General features: G+C 46.4%; 2 protein-coding genes across 9 annotated transcripts in view; one reads left to right on the top strand and one right to left on the bottom strand.

The window, feature by feature from the left end:
* The window catches only part of Ankrd6 (ankyrin repeat domain 6), a 150,546-nt gene extending 139,727 nt beyond the window's left edge, over nucleotides 1-10,819 (top strand). For 4 of the 6 annotated variants that reach the window (XM_060373386.1, XM_021634899.2, XM_060373388.1 and 1 more), the window contains 3 exons: nucleotides 4,815-4,928; nucleotides 6,192-6,318; nucleotides 8,152-10,819. In XM_060373386.1, coding sequence (XP_060229369.1) covers nucleotides 4,815-4,928; nucleotides 6,192-6,318; nucleotides 8,152-8,723 — 813 coding nt within the window. In that variant the 3' untranslated portion in view covers nucleotides 8,724-10,819. The remainder of the gene's footprint in view (nucleotides 1-4,814; nucleotides 4,929-6,191; nucleotides 6,319-8,151) is intronic. The other 2 variants (XM_060373389.1, XM_060373387.1) reach the window with 1 other exon arrangement.
* A 248-nt stretch (nucleotides 10,820-11,067) lies between these two features.
* On the bottom strand, nucleotides 11,068-15,285 carry Lyrm2 (LYR motif containing 2). Of its 3 annotated transcripts, none has more exons than XR_009587973.1 (4): nucleotides 15,201-15,285; nucleotides 14,729-14,869; nucleotides 12,305-14,401; nucleotides 11,068-11,759 (listed from the first exon to the last, which is right to left on the bottom strand). XR_009587973.1 is itself a non-coding variant. In XM_021634858.2 (3 exons), exons 1-3 carry the CDS (start codon nucleotides 15,243-15,245, stop codon nucleotides 14,321-14,323), a joined length of 267 nt encoding a protein of 88 aa, XP_021490533.1. In that variant the 5' UTR covers nucleotides 15,246-15,285; the 3' UTR covers nucleotides 11,068-14,320. The 3 variants fall into 3 exon arrangements, 1 of the variants encoding a protein (XP_021490533.1); XR_009587974.1 differs by having other exon boundaries at nucleotides 12,673-14,401; XM_021634858.2 differs by having other exon boundaries at nucleotides 11,068-14,401.
* Nucleotides 15,286-21,250: the final 5,965 nt, after the last annotated feature.

The raw sequence follows: 21,250 nt of genomic DNA, 5'->3' as shown, positions 1-21,250 counted from the left end.
GTCAACCATCCTCCCCTATGTCTTGCTAAAGATTTACCATCTTCCTTAGAAACAAGGCGCTGAAGGGAGGGGAAACTCCTGCCAGCTGTACTTCTCATGCTATTTTTTTTTTAAGAAGGAGCCCATTATTTTTTCACTATTCTTACAATGCCTAATAATACTAAATCTAATTCATTACTTTTCTTAAACTTATTCCTTTTACATTTTATTTTTATTAAAGCTTTTAATAATCTAATAATATAAAATTAGTTGTGCTGTTTCAGGAGTCACAGAGAAAGATCAAAGAATTCAAAATTCCATTCCCAAGACCGTGCTCGAAAAGCACAGAAATCTCAGAATACATCTCTTTGCCAGGCGGGGGAGTCTGCCAGGGACCTCCAGGGAGCGAATTTCCGAAGAATGCGTGTCTCCTGCCCTGTAGCACAATCTATTGACATGCTACTCTGGCGACACTGGAGTGGGTGTGGCAACAGGAGATTCTCAGAACAGGGACTGCAACCAGATTTGGGGGAGGGGGTATAGAAATCAGCATTTGAATTACACAACAACCTTATGGCTACAGCCAGGGCTGCATAGAGAAACTCTGTCTCTAAAAACCAAAAATAGGGAAAAAAAAGAAAGAAAAGCAATACATTTTCATTACAGAGCATTTTTTTTTTTTAAAGAAAAATAAGCATTAGATAGGAAGGCGAATTATCCACAAGGCTGTGGTGATTAAAAAAAAAAAACACAACCCACTATTAATATTTAAGTTTATTTTCTTCATTTGTGTTCTTCTGAGACTGGATCTCATGGAGCCACAGACCCACTCTGTTGCTGAGGAGGCCTTTGAGTTTCTGATTCTGCACCTGTTTCCTGAATGCTGGGTTGCAGGTCTGCACTGCCATGCCTGGCCTCATGTACTGGGCACTGAACTTGGAACTGCAAGCCTATTCAGCAAGCCCCAACCAACCAAGGTCAGCTTTTGTCAGGAAAGCTGTCTACCACGAAGAAGAGCTGAGAGAAGAAAGAAGTAATGAATACTTTTATACTCGTATTGAGCGTCAACCAATTTCCTGTTTCTGTTTTAAGAAAAGGGCACACTTTGTGACTCATGTTCCTGAACTCTGAATGTGGGGCTTGGAAGCAAAGACCCCTGCTTTGAGTCCCTCTCAGTGCCTCACTGTTCTTCTGGAGCTGAGGGAGACTGAGTTGCCTGAGTCACCTCTCAGGACCTCACAGTGCGCCCGTCAGGGATCAGCATGAGAGTCACCACATCTAAGAGAAGCAGCAGCCGTTGCACAGCAGCCCACCCATGTTCAGCCTCCCTCAGCTCCGAAGCATTGCAGTTAGTTAGTTATTCTTCACATTTGTTTATTTTAATCTTTTTGATACAAAGTCTCATGTAGCCCAGGCTGGCCTCAGAGTTCTCAGGCACCATCATGCCTGGCTGTTAGACTTTAATCTCAGTGTAGGACCCTTTGTGCACTTGACTTGGGTTCTGTGGGCTCTTTGTGTGGCTCCTTCCAGGTTTCTGTCTCTTCTAAGCACCCACGCTGGTTGTTATAGGGCCCGCTGCCTTCTGGATTTATTCCTTAGTTTCTTTGTGAGTGTTTAAGTTGTGCCTTCACGCCCATACTTCTGCCAATGGAAAGGTCTGGGACCATGGTTTGTAGTTCTGAGCGTGTGGTCCCTAGGGGGTGGCAGTGGAGGTGGGGGGTGAATTCTTAGCCTATTCCTGATCCACAGAATTGACTTGAATCGCCATGACTGGATTTCTGAGTGAGGACCACAGACCTGTGACTAGCAGGACTCCCGAGTGCTGCTGCTAATGTCTGTGAGGAGCGGTTCAACAGTTCCTCAGGTTCCGACATTGCTTCTGCCAGCCTGTGCCGTGGTTAGCAGTGTGGACTCCAGATTAGCTTCCAGGGAGGCACGGAATGTCAGGGTTACCGTTGCTAAGCGAGGCACCTGTTTTCTCCCTCCGTGAAAGTATGATTTCCTTGTCATTACTAAGAAATGTGCAATGGGTCAGATTTTTCACGTAAGAGGGCCCACCCCACTGGAGAATGTGGTTCCTGGCACCATCCCTGAGCTCTCGCCTCCTCGTCCATTGTCAGCGTGCTTCAATGTGACTGTGACTGTGTGAGGCGTCCGTCGCCTCAGGTGTCAGGCAGAGAGATGGCAATGGGAACTCGCTTCACACTGACTTCATCAACCTGGATTAACACTTCTGAAGAGTCTGATAACAGGCGGTTTATTCCCAACATATTTAAGCCCAGTATTATTTTGGAAAAAAAAATTCCCTGGTGTAATATAGTCCCCAGTGCATAAGGATGCATAATTACATCAAAACTCAACTCAGGGTACATGTCATTTCTTCCAAGAAGACGGGTTCTAGAGGCAGGCTACCTGTGCTGCCTGAAAGGCACCTGGTCTTGGTCATACAGATGGCAAGCTCAGGTCCTGGCCGTGAGAGCTTGGGGAGCCCCTGGCTGTAAGTGTCATTTAGCTCACTAGTCACTTCCAGTCCTGGCTGTAGGAGCCTGATACAGCTAGGCCCAACAGATAATGCAGATTGCTAGGCTAGTAATTGTGGCCATCTCAGCTTTCTGGATGGAAAAACAGGTTTGTCTGTTTTGTTTTTATGTTTTTCCCATTGGAAAGAGTATCCTGTGTCCTTCTGGAGTTTGTTGGGGCAAAGACCCTCATGCTATGTTCCCAACGCCTGTGTGGGAACGAGATCTGTGATCACTTAATTTTATACAGCCGAGCACTTTCCTGTGTCTTTAGCAACATAGCATCTGTCTATTAATATGACATAATTAACTTAAGCACTTTTAATTAGACTTTTTCCCCTACTCTTATGAATAATGTTAGGATGAAGTTTATATATTATTTTTTGGCTACCTCTCAGACTGAAAATGTTTTTACATTTAATTGTGTGTGTGTGTGTGTAGGTCAGAGGACAGTGGGTGGGAGTTTATCCTTTCCTTTTACTGTGTAAGTCCCAGGTATTGAATTCAGGTTCTCAGACTTGCTGGCAGGTGCCTTTACCTACTGAGTCATCTTGCTGGCCCTTTTCAGACTTGGGCTTAGCATTAGGATAACTGGGTCCAAAGTTAATGCTTGAGTCTCTTGACAAATGTTGGTAGATTACCGCATGGAAAGGTTGTGTCAGTTTGCATTATTTGAGTTTCTGTCCCAAATTTTTGCCATCACTTACTATTTTATTTTCTCAAGTTTGTGTTAAATGAAGGATATTTTAGTATTTAAGTTTTATTTCCTTGTTTATGGTGAAGCTGAACTCTTAACTTTTCCACCTCTCTCTTCCTCTTCCTCCCTCTCTCTCTTTCTCCCCTTCTCTTTCTCTGTCTCTCCCCTCTTTTAGACAATGTCTCACTTTGTAGTCCTGGTTGGCTAGAACTTGCTATGTGGACTAGGCTGGAGCTTTTGGAGACTGCCTGCCTCTGCGTCCAGCATGCAGGGTAAAGGATGTCCAGCACGTCCACAGGGGCTGAGCATGTTTCAGATTTACTCGCCTCTTGCGTTTTGTGGAAAGAATATTTGAAAACCCTTCAGGTGATGTATTAGCCAGTCTGTAGCCCAAAGGGCTGTGCCAGGTGAAAGCTGGATTGTGATGGCCTCTTCGTGTGCACAGGATGGCAGATCAGTGGGTAGCTCATCCCTCTTTCCAAGTAGCCAGGGCAGGACATGAACCCAGTCGGTATAAGTCAGGTACCTGGGCCAGTGCTGTCATTTTTTTTCTTTTAATTAAGATTTTATTTTTATTTTATGTACATTGGTACTTTGCCTGCATGTATGTCTTTGTGATAGTGTCAGATTCCCTGGAACTGTGAGCTGCCATGTGGGTGCTGGGAATTGAACCTGGGTCCTCTGGAAGAGCAGCTAGTGCTCTTTACACGGAGCCATCTCCCCATCCCCAAATGCTGTCACTTTAAGAGAAGCCCTGCACACTTTGGCTGCCACTTTGGCTGCTTTGGGCGTGGAGGAGAAGGCATCCTGGGATGTCACAGAGAAACATGGGAACCCAAGAGACATGGAGGGGAGGCGCACACACCTTTTCAGGACCTGGTGCAGCCTCCCCGTGGAAGGCCATGTGCATCGTCAGCGTGGAATGGCTCAGCGCTGAGCCCTTGGGGCTGGCCCCTTCTAACCCCAGCTTTGTTCTCTTTATTTTGGACCTTTCAGATCAATGAGCTTGGTCTAGCATAGGGGTGAGGGTCCTACAAGAAGTGTTGGAGGCCCCAGAAAGGTCTTTGACTGAATGGTGGCAGTATTGTTCTCTCTCTCTCTCTCTTTTTTAAGATTTATTTTTATTACTATGTATACAGTACTCTGCCTGCATGCCAGAAGAGGGCACTAGATCTCATTATTGATGGTTGTGAACTCGGGACCTTTGGGAGAACATCCAGTATTCTTAACCTCTGAGCCATCTCTCCAGCCCCAGTCTTTGACATAGACTCTGCTCCTTTCCCTTGCATTCTTTGACTGCCTTTAATGAAGCACTAGGAAACATGCTCACTGGGGTTGTAGACCATTGCTCCTAAGGAGAGCTTTGGCACTTACATCCTAAGGCCTTCCCGATCTGCATCTGCTTCTGTGGTTTGTTTTTGTGAACTTGTGGTCTATTAATCACTTAGGACTTTCGATGAGTGAGAAGGACAGCAGTGGCCTTACAGGAAGTATGTGCAGGAGTTCTGAAAAGCTAGGATTTCGTACTGTGAAGTGAGGGCGGAAGGGGAGCTAAAGTCCCTTTCTTGCTCTGTGGACTCTCCTCATTTCAGCATGTGTTCTGTTTCCTTGAACCCTAGTTGTGTGTTTTGGACAAACTGATGGTGGAACGGCTGTCAGCGGAGAGAACAGACTGCCTGAATCGCTTGCAACAGCACACCGCTGCTGAGAAGCAGGAGAGAGAGAAGCAGCAGGTAAGAAGAACCAGCGTCTGTCAGCCCGCCGCTGATCAGTCACCACATCTCCCGAGCTGGATGCAAAGCCAGATCTCCCTAACTGGTCTAGGATGCAAAGCCAGAGGCTGAGAGCGTGAAGACCATTTGCACTTCATGGCCTCTTGTGTTTGTAGCGCCAATAAGGTTAGTAGCAAGGAGCATGGCGTCCTCTGTGAGCCTGTGGCCGAGCCTGCTGGACAGTACACAGGGAGGGCCAGTTTTCCCTGGATTGTCCGTTCATCAGTTTCCCTTCAGGAGTCACTGCTTTTCCAGGTCAGCAGAGATGAGGTGAGCGCTGGTGAGTTTGTGAGAGCAGCCAAAACCCCGGCTGGAAGATTTGCAAGCTGTTTTGGCTTTTGGGTTCTGGGTGACTCAGAACCTTGGTTCGGTGACCTGTGGGAGGATGAGCAATTCTGACTTTTACATGTGCCAATTATAACCTCAAGTGTCATAATTTAAAGTCGCTCTTGGGGACTAGAGAGTTGGCTTAGGGGTCCTGAGTTGGCGGGGTTGCTCACGGCGGCCTGTAGCTCCAGCTCCAAGGTACCTGCCTCGCTGTTCTAACCTGCAGGGCTACATCCTGCACATTCACCCAAACACTCACAGATTTTTATGGGGTGGTGGGGTGAAGACGTGCATGCCGAGGCACACGTGAGATGCTCAGGACAGTTAGTGGAAGTCAGTTCTCTCCTACCGTGTAAGTTCTGGGAGTTGAACTGTGCTCTTTAGATTTGGCAGCAAGCATTTTCAACTGCTGGGCCACCTTAACAGCTCATAAAATAAATCTTTTAAATACAAATTTATTTTTTCCAAGACAGGGTTTCTCTGTGTAACTTTGGCTGTCCTGGACTCACTTTGTAGACCAGGCTGGCCTCAAACTCACAGAGATCCATCTGCCTCTGGGGTTCTGGGATTGCAGGCTTGTGCCACCACGCCCAGCTCTAATGAAATTGTTTTAAAAGATTATTTTATTCATTTATGTGTATGGGAGTTTTGTCTGCATGTGTATCTGTGTACCCTGTGGGTGCCTGGTGCCCCTGGGTCCCCAGGGATTGGAGTTACAGACTGTAAACTGGTTGTGAGTTGACATGTGGGTACTGGGACTAGAACTCAGGTCCTCTGGAAGAGGTCTCCTCTTAGCCACTGAACCATGTCTTCAGTCCCTCCACCCCCAAGCTTTATTCTTGCTGCTTTAATCCACAAACCTGATCACACGATGCTTGCTGTGTTGTTTGTTCTTAGATGTCTCTGGTGGATGAATTGAAGGCCTGGTGTATGATGAAGATCCAGACTTTGGAGCTGAGGCTTTCCGGAGAGTCTCGGACCTTTAAAGCTAAACCCGCACCATCTCCTTGTGACTCTTCTCCAGGTAACACATGCACAGGAGGCCTGTCAGACAGAGATATCCTCACCCTTCCTCATCTGAACATTGTCCACACTCCAGAGCCGCAGCAACCACAGTGAGGCTCAAGTGTTAGGAAGCAAGAAGTATCCAGACATGTGAGAAGGAGGGATAAAATAAGGGATATTGACGGGTGTTCTGGTGTGTTTAAACACCAGGACCAAAAGCAGCCTGGGGAGGAAAGGCTTTATTTGTCTTAAACATCCAGGTCACACTCCATCACTGAGGGAAGTCAGGGCAGGAACCTGGAGGCAGAACTGAAACAGAGCATGAAGGAATTGCTGCTGACCTGCTTGCTCTTAATAGTGTGCTCAGCTTGCTTTCTTCTGCACCCAGGGTCACTCGCCCCAGGATAGCAGTACCCCTCATGGGCTGACCTCTCACGTGGACCATTAATGAAGAAAATGCTTCCACAGACATGCCTATAGACAATCTGAAGGATGCATTTTTCAGTTAAGGTTCGCCTGCCCAGATGACCCTAGCTTCTGTCAAGTTGACAAAAACCAGCCAGGACCAAGGGGCTCAGTGGATCTGAAGATGAGGAGTGATAAGGACTGACTTTCCCCTGGGCAGGCCTTTCCCCTCTTTGCTCCTCGTCAGTGGCCTCTTGCCTTTACCTAAACCTACAAAGCTTTTGTAAGCAGTCATCAGTGTCCTGAACTTGTCCTAGGCGTTGATGTGGTTTAAATGATGACTCTTTAGCTGCAGTGATACTTGATTTTAAAACTATCATATGTTCATTGTACAAAACGATGGTTTCATTGTATTTCTACACACGTCCATCGCCCCTAACTACCCCCAGGTACCCCTACTTCTGGGAATTCCTTTCCTGTTCCCAAACAGCCCCTCTTCTACTTTATTGCTTTTGAAAGTCTAGATTCTAGTTGGACATGGTGAAACACGCCTTTAATCCCAGCACTTAGGAGGCAGAGGCAGGTGGATCACTATGAGTTCAAAGCCAGCCTGGTCCACAAAGTGAGTTCAAGACAGTCGGGACTACATATAGAGAGACCTTGTCTAAAAAAAACAAATCTAGATTCTGACTCTGAGGAAAAGATATGCACCGCCTTTCCTTCTGAGTCTGGGTTGCTTCACTTACTACGATGACCTCAGGTTCTAGCCATTTTTCTGCAAATGCTGTAATTTTCCTTTATGGCTGAATCAAACTCCATTGTGTGTATAAACCATATTTTCTTTAGATGTAATTCTAAAGATGCTAAAGCTAGGTAATTAGGTCCTACTGGGGAGCTTTGAAAGGGCAGGTGCTTAATATAGCCTTATCTGTCTACATGGCTTTATTTTTGTGCCAACATGTTAATAAACATCTTGAGCTGCCTTTTCATGCTGGGACTAGCAATGGAACTGCTTGTGGCGAAATGGAACGTGGGGCGAGGAGGTGGGTGGGGAGCTCGGCTTGCCTTCCTTTCTGCTCTCGTCGTAACCCTAAAATTGCTCCTAGAAAAAGAGCTGCCTGCGGGGTGTGATGGCACATGCCTTTGGTCTCAGCATTTAGGAGGCAAGGCCAGACATCTAGCCTATATGCCATTCCTGTGCTAACACAGAATGCAAGAAAGTCCTGATGAACTAAGATGAGAAACCTGGAGACAAAGTGGAAGGGCAGGAAAAAAGGGGAAGGAATGGATGGGTGGGTGAATGGTGCCCAGAAAGGTAGAGAAGTGTGTGGGTGGATGGTGCCTGGAGGGCCGAGGTTCTCAGGACCCCAGGACTCTCAGCTGAATGAGTCCCTCAGTTCTGTGGCAGAGTGTGGATGTGCTCTGACATTTGTTTCCCCTTTGACAGCAGATGCAGATCCACCAGTGATAGCTGTAGGACCAGCAGCAGCAGCAGCAGCAGCAGCAGCAGCTTCTGACAGCTCCTCTCAGGTTGTGAGGCCCAAGGACAAGGGAGTCAACGCCACTGCTGCCGACAGACAGCAGCAGGAGCTACTTCCCTCGGACTGCGCAGGCTCCCGCTTAAGGAAGGTGAAGGCCCCTGCAGCCTCATGCTCCTTGAATGGGGCTCCCAGGGGTGAGCAGCAGACTGCGTCCTGTGTCACCAGAGGCACTCAAACCAAGAAGTCTGGGAGAAGTGGGCAGACCAAGCACCGAGGCCAGCGGCCAACAGCTGGAAGCCCCTGTGGGCAGCAGCCATCAGCGGCAGGCAGTGATGCGCGAGATGCCTCGCAAGCCCTGGAGCTAACCCAGTATTTTTTTGAGGCGGTTTCTACCCAGATGGAAAAGTGGTATGAACGGAAAATCGAAGAAGCACGAAGCCAAGCCAGTCAGAAGGCCCAGCAAGATGAGGCCACACTGAAGGAGCACATCCGAAGTCTGGAAGAAGAGCTTGCCAAGCTGCGGACAAAGGTGAAGTAAAACCCAGACCCCGAGGTGGAGCCAAGAGCAAAGCAACTGTGTACCAGGAGCTGGCCATGCACCTGGGGACTTGCCTCTAACAGCCACTCATCTGTTGGGGACGCACTCGTCCCGTGCTCTGCTGTTGCAAGGGCTTCACTAGTAACAGTGAATCTCGGGAAGATGTTCAAAAAAGCAAGCCACACCAAGGAAAGGTGTGTGCCTAAGTCTAGGATTCCGTGTTATGAAGTGTGTCAGGAACAAAGGCTGTAGTCACCCATCTCCAACACGTCTGCTGTGCCTAGAAGGTTCTAGCAGAGCCGGGACTCAGGCGGGAAGCCCTTTTTCTCCCTTGTAACTCTCAAAATGCTCATCTTTTAACTGGAGGAAAAGCCTTCAGATCTTGAGAGGAAATCCATTTTAATAACCTCGGGGGCCAGTATGTCTTAAAATAACTTCAAAGGTCATGGTTATAAGGAGTAATTGCTCACTGATGTTTGCCAAATGAGGAAAGTTTAAACCACTGACCAGTTACTGTGTGCTTAGCAAAAATAACTGAGATTAATGGAAAAAAAGTCACCCAACAATTCCAGCCACTTACTTTAGACTACCTTTCTGGACTTTTTGTTCTATATTTTGTAAAGAAACAGGGCAGTTCCACAAAACTGTAATTATGAATTGACTTCACTCATTGAAGAACCTCAAGGTGAATAATTAACTAAGGACGTCATAAATCTTTGTTTATTGAATAAAATGTACCAGACTGAGGTGGTGAAGATATCTTGGTTGAGACCTTGGATTTGTCTTCTAATCCTTTGCAACACGAATTATATTCGTCTCCACATGATCCACATAGGCTTAGAGAACAAGTTTCTATGCATAATAACCTAATAACTATTGTCCACGAATTGTGACTAAAATGCTATTCATTGAGCCAAAGAGAAGTGACGATCTTTCCGCTATGGTATGCATTTATCCCTTTGTCAAGCCAAGGTCTTGGTCCATGGATATAGATTTTCCTGTAAAAGAGGGTAAACACTCTAAGTTCAGAACCCAGTGAGCCATGACTTTATGTGACTGACCTGTCTTTATCCTCAGCATCTGGCGAGATGCAACGCTTTCCCAGTCTCCTTCCCTGGAGACTGCCCTCACTTGCCTGAGCCCTGCTGTGATGCTACCCGAAAAAAATGTCACTCTTGTATGACCATTGCTTATTATACACCAAGTTATATGGGAACTGCCTAATACTAAGTAAGAGATGAAACCCTAAGTTCAAGTGATGCTCCAAGCAGAAGTTATTTTCATTATTAGAATACGTATTACCTCACACTATCCTTGTTGAGAAATGCAGAGATCAACTGTAACTGAACATCCATCAAGTCTAGACCACAGAATACCTTGGTGGCAGTACTTTGATGATATACCTCCTACCTATCAGCAGCAGGCAGCTTATCACTGTGAATGGAGAGTTTTGTCACGCCATCAAGCATAAAAATCAGGCTATCGAGTAAGAGCAGTCAGCCCTTTACCTGCAGGCTTGACTGCCTAAGTGGTGGCTGGTTGGTTTTGGAAGGGTTTACTGTGTTATCAGAGACTGGCTTTGAACTCATGATCTTTCTGTCTCAGCTTCCTGAGTTCTGGGATTACAAGAGTGAGCCCATGGCCAATCATGTTTTGTTTGTAATACCAGTGTTAGGTTTGTTGCAACTGTTCCTTAGCATTGTGAAGCACGCAGAGCTGGTGTGTATTTTCCCCTGTGCTATGTGCAAAAACAAGCAAATATCCCAGCTGTACTTTTACAACTAACTGTTTATACTATATACTCTCAAGCAGGCCATGTTTCCAACTGAGGCCTGAAGAGTGTCAACAGCTGTGGAAACACGCTATGAAACAGTAAAGTGTACATGATGAATGTCCTTAAAAACAACTAACTGTATACTAAATGTCTGTGATGGGGTCAATGCGTTAGTCCTGGTATCAGTTTTGATTTGTGCAGTCCAATACAGGTTTTTCATGTTTAGGTTTGTTTTTCTTGGTGAAAAGACATGCTGTCCAATTGTTTTATCACCTTGAACTTGTGTCCCTGCAAGCATTAAACATTGTTTTCAGTTCTGTCAGTATGCTACTCTTAATAGTCATGTGTTCTGCTGACTGCACTTGAGAATCCCTGAGAGCCTGCACCCAGTCACTTTTACTTAGAGCAAATGCATCCAGTTTAAAGTCAACGTCAAGACAAGGTGGCTGCAATCTGTGTCTGTGGGAAAACCCTTTAAGGTTAAGGCAAGCATATTAAATCCACAAGGTGCAAGACAGGGTAGCACCTTAAAAAAAATACCTGATTTTTAAAATAACCACGAACGGTAAATAACCAGAGCTTATTTTAATTGCATGCGTGAGGGTATGTATGTTTGAGCACAGGTACCTGCTAGGCGCTGGATCCCCTGGTGCTGCAGGAACAGGCAGTTGTGAGCTCCCCCATGTATGAGGCCTGAACTCTTGTCCTCTTCAAGAATACACTCTTAACTGTTGAGCCCTCTCTCAACATCCACATTTAATGTGAATATAATTTCTTAAAATCCCGTGACATCGGATTTGTTAGGATGACAATTGGTCTTTTATGTCTTTGGGTCTGATTCTCTATAATCCTTTTCTGAGGCAGGCATGGGCTGCTTCTGTTTGTAATGGCCTTTTCCTTGGTCACTCTGGGCTTTGTCTCCCAAAAGCACTGCTGGGGTATCTACAGTAAGGCTTCCACTCCCTCCGCTGGCAGCACTGTTGAGGTGCACCCACAGGTTAGGAGTCTGAAATGGGCAACCTGCTTGCACTTTCTGCCTTTTCTGCCTCCTGAATGCTATGTTACAGGTGTGCCTTTACACAACAGGATTGTTGATAGTTCACAAGCATGAAGTCAATTATTCAAACGTGAAATTCTAGGAACACATTTGACATTTAAGCAGAACATCCTACAGAAGATAACCAGGTAATCCACATAAAATAACCTCATGAGAAATAAAACCTCACCAGCAGTGCCGTCTGGCCAACATCTTGACTGCAGTCCTGTACTCAAGGAAAACAATAATAAATGAACCTCCTCATGACTCAGGTTCAATTCTCAGCACCCACATGGCAGCTCCAAGAGACCTGTCACCCTCACTCAGACATACATTCAGGTAAAACATCAATGAACATAAAGTAGATAAATCATTAAAAAAAGAAAAGGACAAACAAGACTTGGCCTAAGCCAGAGAGGCTAATTGCTCCGGAATGAGCAAAGCAGAACTGTCCTCAGAGAAGGGAGAGGAGGTGTTACAGTAACCTTTTACTTTGAACACAGTTCCATCCTAAGTGTCTTTCTTACCTGCTTTAAAAATGACTATGCAGGTTGTGGTGGTACACACCTTTACTTCTGCACTTGGCAGAGGTAAGAGGATCTGAGTTCAGGCCCAGCCAGACCTATATAGTAAGCTCAAAAAACCAAAATCAACCCCGGCTTGCCTTGGGACTGACAGCTGTACGTCTTTTCTAATTCTCTGTACACTGTTAGACCACCACCAGGCCATCACTGCTCACATCTAATGAGTGTTTAAAGATTTTAGACTTACATGAGGTCTATATTTGAGTTTTCCTCTCTTCGAGACTGCCCGTACAAAGCACGGTGGCTCACCTACAGCCCTGGCTCTTGGAAGGAGACCCTATTTAAGAGCAGAACAGGAATCCGGACCGTTCACAAATGCTTGTCAGGTACTGCTGCATAGGCTGTAGATGGTAGAAACCAGATAAAGTCGGCTTATAAAATTCTGGCCAGGGAGTAGTGGCACTTGGAGGGCAGAGGTAGGTGAACCTCTGAGTTCAGGGATAGCCTGGTCTACAAAGTAAGTTACAGAATAGGCAGGGCTACACAGAGAAAGCCTGTCTCAAAAAACCAACCAAACAAGTAAACAAACAAAAAAAGCATTCTGTAGTAGCTCACTCTTTGTAAGCTATGCAGGGGACCGTGAGGCTCCAGGACCTGGTGTTGGGCTCTGGAAACAAGCACATTTTGCACCATTTTTCAAGCACCCAGTACAGCATACTGGTCAGGTTCCCAGTTTGGCTTCTCTGTTCTGTTGATGGGACATGGACTTTTTTGCAGGGTAAGTTTAGAAATCGTCAACAATCTTTCACATAGGTCACCAGATTGTGTATAAATTTTATCTCAAGTGTCCTGATGGCAACTCTGTGACGGATTTTTCTTTTTCCAGTGTTTGCGAGAAAACAGTGTACAATTATCTTCCACGATGACTCAGTGCCGCATGAGGTGTTAGGTGCAGGAGTTGGACTGCCCGGGCTTCCCTCCTCTTTTTGGGTGTCTCGAGGTCCTGATTTACTTCCAACAAAGCTCCAAATGCTCTGCGGTCTTAGTCCTTTGGCTATAAATGTGACCTGAAGAGTCACACCTGAAGAGTCATTTCACAACTCTGAAGGGCATAGCAGGTTATAGAGCAGTGGTTGTCAACCTTGCTAATGCTGGGTCCCTTTAATGCAGTTCCTCATGTTATGGTGACTCCCAACCATAAAATTATTTCATTGCTGCTTCTTAATTGTAATTTGGCTAGTTTTGAATTGGGATGCAGATATCTGATATGCAGGATTATCTGTCTGACGTGTGACAAGAATAGTGTGGTCCCAAAGCTTGAGCATGCTTTCCTGAGAGTGTCTCCCTAGAGTTAGTACACTGCCATTCCTTTTTTTTTCAATAGCTGAGACACAGGGGTCACAACATACCACACTCTTACAGTTTGAAGGTGGTACAGTGAAATCCACACAAGATTCTCTGTATCTTATTGTTACAATGTTTATTGAAAAAGACACAAAGCTCTCCTGCCTCTAACCAAAACCATTTCAATTATCTCCCCTGGACTGTAAACCTGACCTTCAAAGCCTGAGAACTGCATCATTTAGCAAATATTACGAATCTAGTATCTGCTTATCAGGAAGGTGGTGCACATCTTAAAACTAGCACTTGGGAGGCAGAGGCAGGTGGGTCTCTGAGTTCAAGGCCAGCCTGGTCTACAAGGTGAGTTCTAGGACAGCCAGGTTACACAGAGAAACCCTGTTTAAAAAAAAAAAAAGGCTGAACTTTGTAATGCCCTGTTACTAGAGACTTGCTGAAGTGTGAGGTAACTCCACGTCACCTTTTCCATTTTTAAGGACATTCACTCATTTTTTTTTGGTTTATGTACCACAGTGCCTGTGTGGAAAGTGGAGGACAACTTTCCAGAGTGGTTTTCTCCTTCCACCACGTGGGTCCCAGGATCACACTCGGGCTGTTGGTAGCAAAAGCCTTAATGGTGGAACCATCTCACCCACCCCATCCTCACTGTCTTTTCAAGAACTGTTTTTTTAAGTCGTTGCCTTTTAACCTTCACACAAGCAATGCACGTTTCCGAGCTCTCATCTTGTCGTTAGTTCTTCTTTTAATTACAGCCGCTCCGTGCAAATGTTCACATTGCAATGGAAATGTTAACACCTGGGTTTGCATTCACGGTTGGAGGGATCACTTTTTCATGTGCATCTGGTACTTTGTGACAGTGGCTTTGGGCCTGTGTAAAACACAGATCTGAAAAAGAATCCTTCAGTTAAGATTTGGCTAAAGCGAGTGTCCTTTCCAGTTCCTTTAGCTGCACATTGCCTTGAGTGATCATCATCCGGATTGCAGCCTGTGGAAGACAGGGGGAACTAGTCACTGTTTGACCAGGTTAGCTGCGGCGCACGGCTAACATCTCCTCTGCTACACTCAACAATCAACGGTGGCTAGTTACAGCTGTGGGCTGACCAGGCCCGAGGCTCTACATTCAATCACTACACCGAAAGAACCCCCAGCAGAAAAGCAGTAAAATAGAAAGCCAGACACAGTACACAGCCAGATGCTGCTGCATAACAAATTAAAAATAGCAGTGATCAAAAATAAGCCACCTTCGCGAAACTTCCCAAGTTCAACAACACAGCAGGACGAAGGAGACGGGCCCAGCGTGGCCCTCCCTTACCTCTTCCGTGGCACTTTTGTTTCGTTTAAATTCTTCCCTGGCCCAGTCCTGGAGGTACTTTCGGTCAGAATCACTCGGAACTTGCCTAATCGCTCGCAAGATCTTTCTGTACAGGAGGAGAACCTGTTGCCTCCTCATGAACTGCTCAGGGAAGGAGAAACACAAGTTACAACTGCAGACTGCCGGCCACAACCCCGCAAACAAGAACCAGGGCCGCCCCTTTGGTCCTCCATGGGAAACAGAACAAGATTAGAACCAACGTTCACCCGGAGGTTTGCACGGCTAGGGCTCGGCTATCGCCCGCCTTCGGGAGGCTGAGGCTGCAAGATGACAGGAGTCAGCCCTCCACGAGCCAGCGGAGCTACTGCCGCAAGCGCCGCCGGCCTCGCCTGCATCAGCGCAGTTAGGGCTACGCGGGACTGTTCAAGGCGGGCGCCGGGGGGACCTGCAGGTTTAGGAGAACCGCAGATACCTGCTTCAACGTCAGCGCCGCTGGAGGCAAGCGGGAGGCCGCCATATTGCCCGCGGTGGCAGCGGCCTAGTGCGCAGGAGCGGAAGTGGGCGGGACTGCCTGCACACGGAAGCGGAAGTAGGGATGGGCGAACCTGGTTCCTAGGGATTGAATCTGGAGTGCGTGGTTTTGCTGATAGCTGAGGGTTTTGGTCGTTAACGAACGCCGCAAGCAACTTGTCCCATAGGAGCATTACGGGAGGGGAGAGAGTGTGTGCGCTTTGAGATCCCTTGATGTGCATAACTGAGAAGAGCGACATTAAACTCGTAACTTCAATTTGCACCCTGCAAGCTTTTTTCTCTAAGCCTTGTTCTCCAGCGGGTCGTCACCGCGCGAGATCCTTCGGGCACCCTGCACTTTCCCTCTACTCATGGGGCCTCTCCTTTTTTTGTATTTGTCCCCAACACCACACACCCAGAAGTCGGGTTAGTGAATCTCTATGGGACTATTTTCCAAGTCGTACTGTTTGGAATCAACGTCGAACCAAAGATGTGCAGCTATGTGGTACTGAGCGGTTACTAGATTGCTTCACTATTGTAATCTAAATGCTTGCTTGACCTTTCCAGCTGTGTTCCACTGACTCCCCGTTTCGGTGTCATCTCTGAACGGCACTGCGAAACAGCCTCCGCAGTGTATCCGTATGTAGCTGCTCAGAACAGCTCAGGCACTGTGATTCTCAACCCCGTGTGCTTGAGGGGAACCTGGGCACATTTGTTTTCTGAGCCATGGAAAGTCCCAAATGTGCTGCCAAGGTGGACATGACTGTTGGGGGGGGGCGGGGTTAAGGGACTAAATATGTGTCTGAGCACACACAAAACGGAATCAGGGTAAGATTAGGACAAGGTGGCCTTGCCATTAGTCACTTCATTCCTCATTTCTTTTACTTTTAAATCTTTGGTTTCTATGGAGGGACACATCCTGGTTCCTCAGGGTCATTAGACCCAGAGGGAGGAGACAAGGAGCTGTGAGCCTATGAGTAAGGAAGGTGTCAGCCATAGATTCCAATCAGCCCAGCTTTGGAAAGAAGGATCACTGGCCTTTTTAGTCATTTGTAAGAGCTAACTGGTATTTGGATGCATAGTTAGGAATAACTCAATATATAAATCAGGTAATTTTTTTACAAAGCTATGACTTTTAGATATGTCATTGGGGGTAGCCCTGGAGGAAACATCATGGCAATATTATCAAGCGTCCAAAGGGAGGAAGGGGATCGTGACCCCCATCTCCACAGCTCACTCATTCTGAGCCTTAGTTTCCGCCACGCACGTGTGCACACTGGCTTCCGGCTTTGTAGACAGAGCAGAGGTGGAGAGCTGGTCTCTGGAGGGTGAGGCTGTTCTGGGTGAACCTCACAGTCAGGGCTTCTTCTCAGGCAGTGTTTTCTTCACCTGGATGTGGTGGCTCTATGGGATGACACCTGTCAGTGTGTAGATGACTGTCCATAGTGTAGCCATAGCGGACTGGTCCTGGGGCAGAGCCTCTGTTTTATATTCTAAAACACTCTTGGGAACTTTTTTCAGAATCATGTAAACATCACTCTTAGGGGAAAAACAAAACCCTAATTCCAAGGCTAAGAGGAGAATTGGAAGCCAGGGTAAAGGGCAGGGCCAATCCAGCTAGCTTGCAGGTACCAAGTTGTGGGCAGGCTTAGGTACAAGGGTCTTCTGCCCATTGCATCCTGTCAGTTTGGGAGTTATTGAGGGGAGAGTAATTTGTCTCTCTTGAGACACTTCACATGGGCAGGAGAACCCTGTCATGTGAAACATGAGGAGTAATTCATCTTCTCTTACAGATGGCTTTTCCTGGCCTACACACACATTGGAGACTGGAGCAGCAGACTTCTGGAGTCTTACTTCCCACGCACCTTTGACCTGTAACGAGGCTAGCATGCAATCCTCTGATGGGGTCTGTGTCCCATCTAAGGGAACTACTTAAGCCAGGGGATGTCCTGCCATTCAAAAGTACTGTAAATTTAACACATCTTACTAAGTCTTAACATTTAATTTTATCACACAGAACCCATCCTTACTAAACATGTTTTAAAATCCTTTTTATAAAAAAATAACCTCATACTTTATCATCCTCATTAACATTTTTATCTTACCATGCTTTAAAAAAGTTTCATGTCCTTAAAGAGTTGAATCCAAAAGACATACAAGGCATGTGGTGGCTTGAATGAGCGTAGTCTCCAGGGAGTGGCACTAGAGTCAGGTGTGGCCTTGTTGGAGGAAGTGTGACTCTAGGGGTGGGCTTCAAGGCTTTAAAGGCTGATGGCCCAGTTTGTTTTCTCCCGCTGCCTGTAGATCAGGATGTACAACCAAGCTACTTCCAGTTGTTTGGAAAACAAAATCCCAAACACTCATTTTTCTTTCCTTTTTTTTTTTTTTAACCGTTAAAGACTCAGGAGCCAGATGCAGGAGTGAAAACCTGCAGCTCAGAGAGGCAGAGAAAGCACTTATCTACTTACCTACTCACCAGTGTCCTAAAAAGCCTTTCTTCCTTCTCCACAGGCTTAAAAACCCTTCAACTCAAAGCCCTCCTGTTACTCCCTGTCAGCTGCTTTCTGGCCCCACCTCTTGACCTAGGGTTAACTTTATTTAATCCTTTTTACAGAAAGCTCTTGGACTAAAGGTGTGTGCTAGGGCTGAGACACAAGAAACAGGGTGTTTTGTTGTTTTTTTTCCTGTTCAAATCTCAGGGTTGATCCCCCAGGTGCTCCCCATCCTGCCTTCAGCAACTTTGCACCAGCCACCAAAATATGGCAGTCATAACTTTAAGAGGCCCTGCCATCAGGGCCTGTGCATTCTTTTCTGTCTTCTCTGTCTCTCCAAGTCTCTCTTATCTCCCAAGAGGCTTTTCAACCCCTCCCTGATCTCTGCAGCGTACCTTGGCCCTATCCGCCAAGGTATCCCTTCCACAACAAAAACCCTAACATTGGTGCCATATGACTCAGATATCTTGGTACCTGCATATACTGCCCTGGGGAAAGTCCAGACTACCTTAGACTTATCCCTTATCTCCAGTCCACCTGCAACAGACTCACTTTCTAGCTTCCTGATTGCTGGGCACCCCACCCAATAGGGGCAATCATTAGGTTTCCCTCTGTTCAGGTGACCGCCACGCAGCAAGTGTTGAGCATCCAGCACACCTCTGGTGTTTTTGGAGATAGAGATAGCCCCAGCCCCAGTCTTTAAGGATACAGTTGACCCTTTCCCTTGAGTGAGGCTTTGTTTTTGAGCCCAGTTTTCGCCTTTGTGCTTCATTCAAAAGTCCTGGTACAAGAGACAGTGTCTCCTTGGGCTCTTCAGCCCTGACCCCTGTACAGCGTAGTGACCATCCACTGAACAGTTTGTTTTCCTTGTTTGGTCCCTGGGTCCTGGGGAGACTTTGGACTTCAGGCCCTGGACTTTGCCCTCTTCCTCACCCAAGGGAACAGTGGGGCCTCTTCATCTAGCACCTGGCCTAAGGGCCTCTAAACTTAATACTTTTGCAGTCAAATCTGGCCTCAATACCCTTAGAAAATCAATCAAAATGGCTGTCCAGTGGCCTTTACAACTACTGCCAGCCACTGGGGAAATAGAAATTTCCCCATTCCTTATTTTTTCCCTCTGATCCAAGCCCTGTTCTTACCTGGTCTCCCCAACAGTGTATAAATGTCCTGTCTTTTAAGTTATGGTTGATGGCTGTAGTCCGCTGCCAGAGCAGGACTGCCAGAGCAGGACAGCCACAGCTTGCACACCCGCAGCAGGCCCCTGCAGGTGTGTATGGATCATTTGTGATTTTGACTCCAGTTTCTGGAGTCTGATTCTTTATCTTTAGGGGCTGCTCCCCCCACCCCCGGTCTGTTCAGTGAGTCCTCCGAGTGGACCCCAAGTCCTTCTCTGGCTCGTGCAGCAGGCACTGGCTCCTGCTGGCTCCCCTCTTGACTCCCGGAGACCTGCAGCCTTCGACTTTTCTTTCTTGTCCCCTCGAGGTGGACAACTTTCTCTGCTCTGGCCTTCTGTCCCTGTATGGGTCTCTCTACCGAAGACACTTACTGGCTCTCTTCCCCTGCACTTTCCTGGCCATCCCTGGCTCCAGGCTGCAATTCCACAGCTTCAGCTCTCTTGCAGCGTATAGGAACACACCTGTGTGATGTTTCATTTTGCAACTCTTTCTCTCTTCCACCACAGACTCAGATTTTATTACAACGGTCTGGCCATAGTAAAAAAACAAAAACACAAAACAATACAAAAAAACAGTGGGCAAAAAATTGGCCAACAAGGCAAATTTTTACAAATTGTAACAATTGCTACTACATAGACATGATCCCAAATATCTTCTCCAAACTTGCTCTACACTTTCTTCAGTGACCCCCGCCCCAGCAGGGTTTCTCTGAGCAGCCTTGGCTGTCCTGGAACTCTAGATCAGGCCAGCCTCGAATGCACAAAGATCTGCCTGCTTCTGCCGCCCAAGTGCTCAAATCAAAGGCATGTGCTGTCACTGCCTGGCCTACTTTCCACTCACAGTCTTCTATCTCTACGATTTCTCTGTGCTGTGCTCTCAAAAAAGTATTTTAAGATTATGCTGTAAACTATCTCAGGATTTGTAAGTTGCTCATTAGTATTAATAAAACCTGTAACAAAATTTGGCTCTACATTTCTAACAAAAGGCTTATAACTTAAAAAATGTATGTGCTTCAGCTCGTTTAGGACATATACACATGTAGATTCAACTGTGTATGTGTGTATGGAACTTGAATCCAACTCTCAGTGATTAAAAATACACAGATAGACCAAGAAAACAGGTGTTTTGAAATAGCAGCAATGTAGCCCTCTCTTGGCTGATGACCTCATCAAGTTGTCAGCAGCCACATGACTGGGAGCCATTTTTCTCACTACAGCTGAAGAATGAAGACCGTGTAACCTCACCACCCTCAGACGACCACATGGCACAGAACAACTGCAAAACCTGTTTACCACTGTGTCTCCTTTTTAGGCTACGGAAGCAACACCAAGTCTCAAGTATTTTGGATTGGTATGGATCTGTTTGATAAAAATTTAAGGTTTATATTCACTGCAACATACTGTATATGTGATTCAACTCTGGTTCAGAATATATTGTATATGATGAAAAAAGATTTCAGGTTATAGAGGTCTACTCAGACTAACAAAAGTTGATTTATGTCTGACTACTTATGTTTTTGCTAAGTGCTGAAACAAGAGTATTTGAATCTGTGTGTGTACATTATTTGAATATCTAGGATATTTGAAGTCTGTTACCCAAGTGCAGCTCTAGTACACACCTGAGTAGTCAGACACTCAGTACAAGGACGATGACACCTGGTGGTGGCCTCCTGAGATTATACTGACCTCATAGTTGTTTAAGCTTCAGACTGTACTTACGCAGTGAGTGTCTTGCTCACGACTACCTGAGAACAGCAAAGATCAGCCCTGCTGATAGAGTCTTACTGACCTTTTGAGATTATACCATCTTGAAACTCAAGAGATCCACTTGTCTCTGCCTTTCAAGTGCTGAGGTGCAAGTGTACGCCACACCACTACGGCCACCTTCACAGGCCTTTTTGGTTAGATGGTTCTGAGGCTATGGCAACAGAACAGTTATCTGAGTGAGATCACGATGTCAGCATGCAGACTGCTGCTAGTCCCTTACATGTAAGAACCTAGCTAGGGATGGAGACACGGCTCGGCGGCTAAGAGCACTGGCTGCTCTTTCAGAGGTCCAGAGTGCAATTCCAGGCAACCACGTGGTGGCTCACAACCATCTATAATGAGATCTGGTGCCCTCTTCCGGCATGCGGGTGTACATGCAGATAGAACGCTCATATACATTAATAAATCTTAAAAAAACAACTACCTGGTGACTGGGTATTGGCGGCAGAGACTAAAAACTCATCATTCCCCTTTCCTGTGACAACCCCAGCTGAAATGTTACCTGTTTATCAGAATTCTGTCCCCTACCCTATGGGCAAAGAAATCCCTCTAAGTACAAGATGCAGGAGGCCCTTCCTC

Source organism: Meriones unguiculatus, chromosome 20 (genome assembly GCF_030254825.1).
Source record: "Meriones unguiculatus strain TT.TT164.6M chromosome 20, Bangor_MerUng_6.1, whole genome shotgun sequence".
Lineage (NCBI taxonomy): Eukaryota > Metazoa > Chordata > Mammalia > Rodentia > Muridae > Meriones > Meriones unguiculatus.
This window is presented reverse-complemented; position numbering and strand designations above follow the sequence as displayed.

What these genes read in the sequence shown, in the direction of transcription:
- Lyrm2 (XM_021634858.2), bottom strand. Translation starts at nt 15,245, where the DNA reads ATGGCGGCCTCCCGCTTGCCTCCAGCGGCGCTGACGTTGAAGCAG. An exon ending in CGGCGCTGACGTTGAAGCAG is followed by an intron (nt 14,870 to 15,200) that starts GTATCTGCGGTT and finishes TTCCCTGAGCAG; the next exon opens with TTCATGAGGAGGCAACAGGT. An exon ending in ACAAAAGTGCCACGGAAGAG is followed by an intron (nt 14,402 to 14,728) that starts GTAAGGGAGGGC and finishes TGTCTTCCACAG; the next exon opens with GCTGCAATCCGGATGATGAT.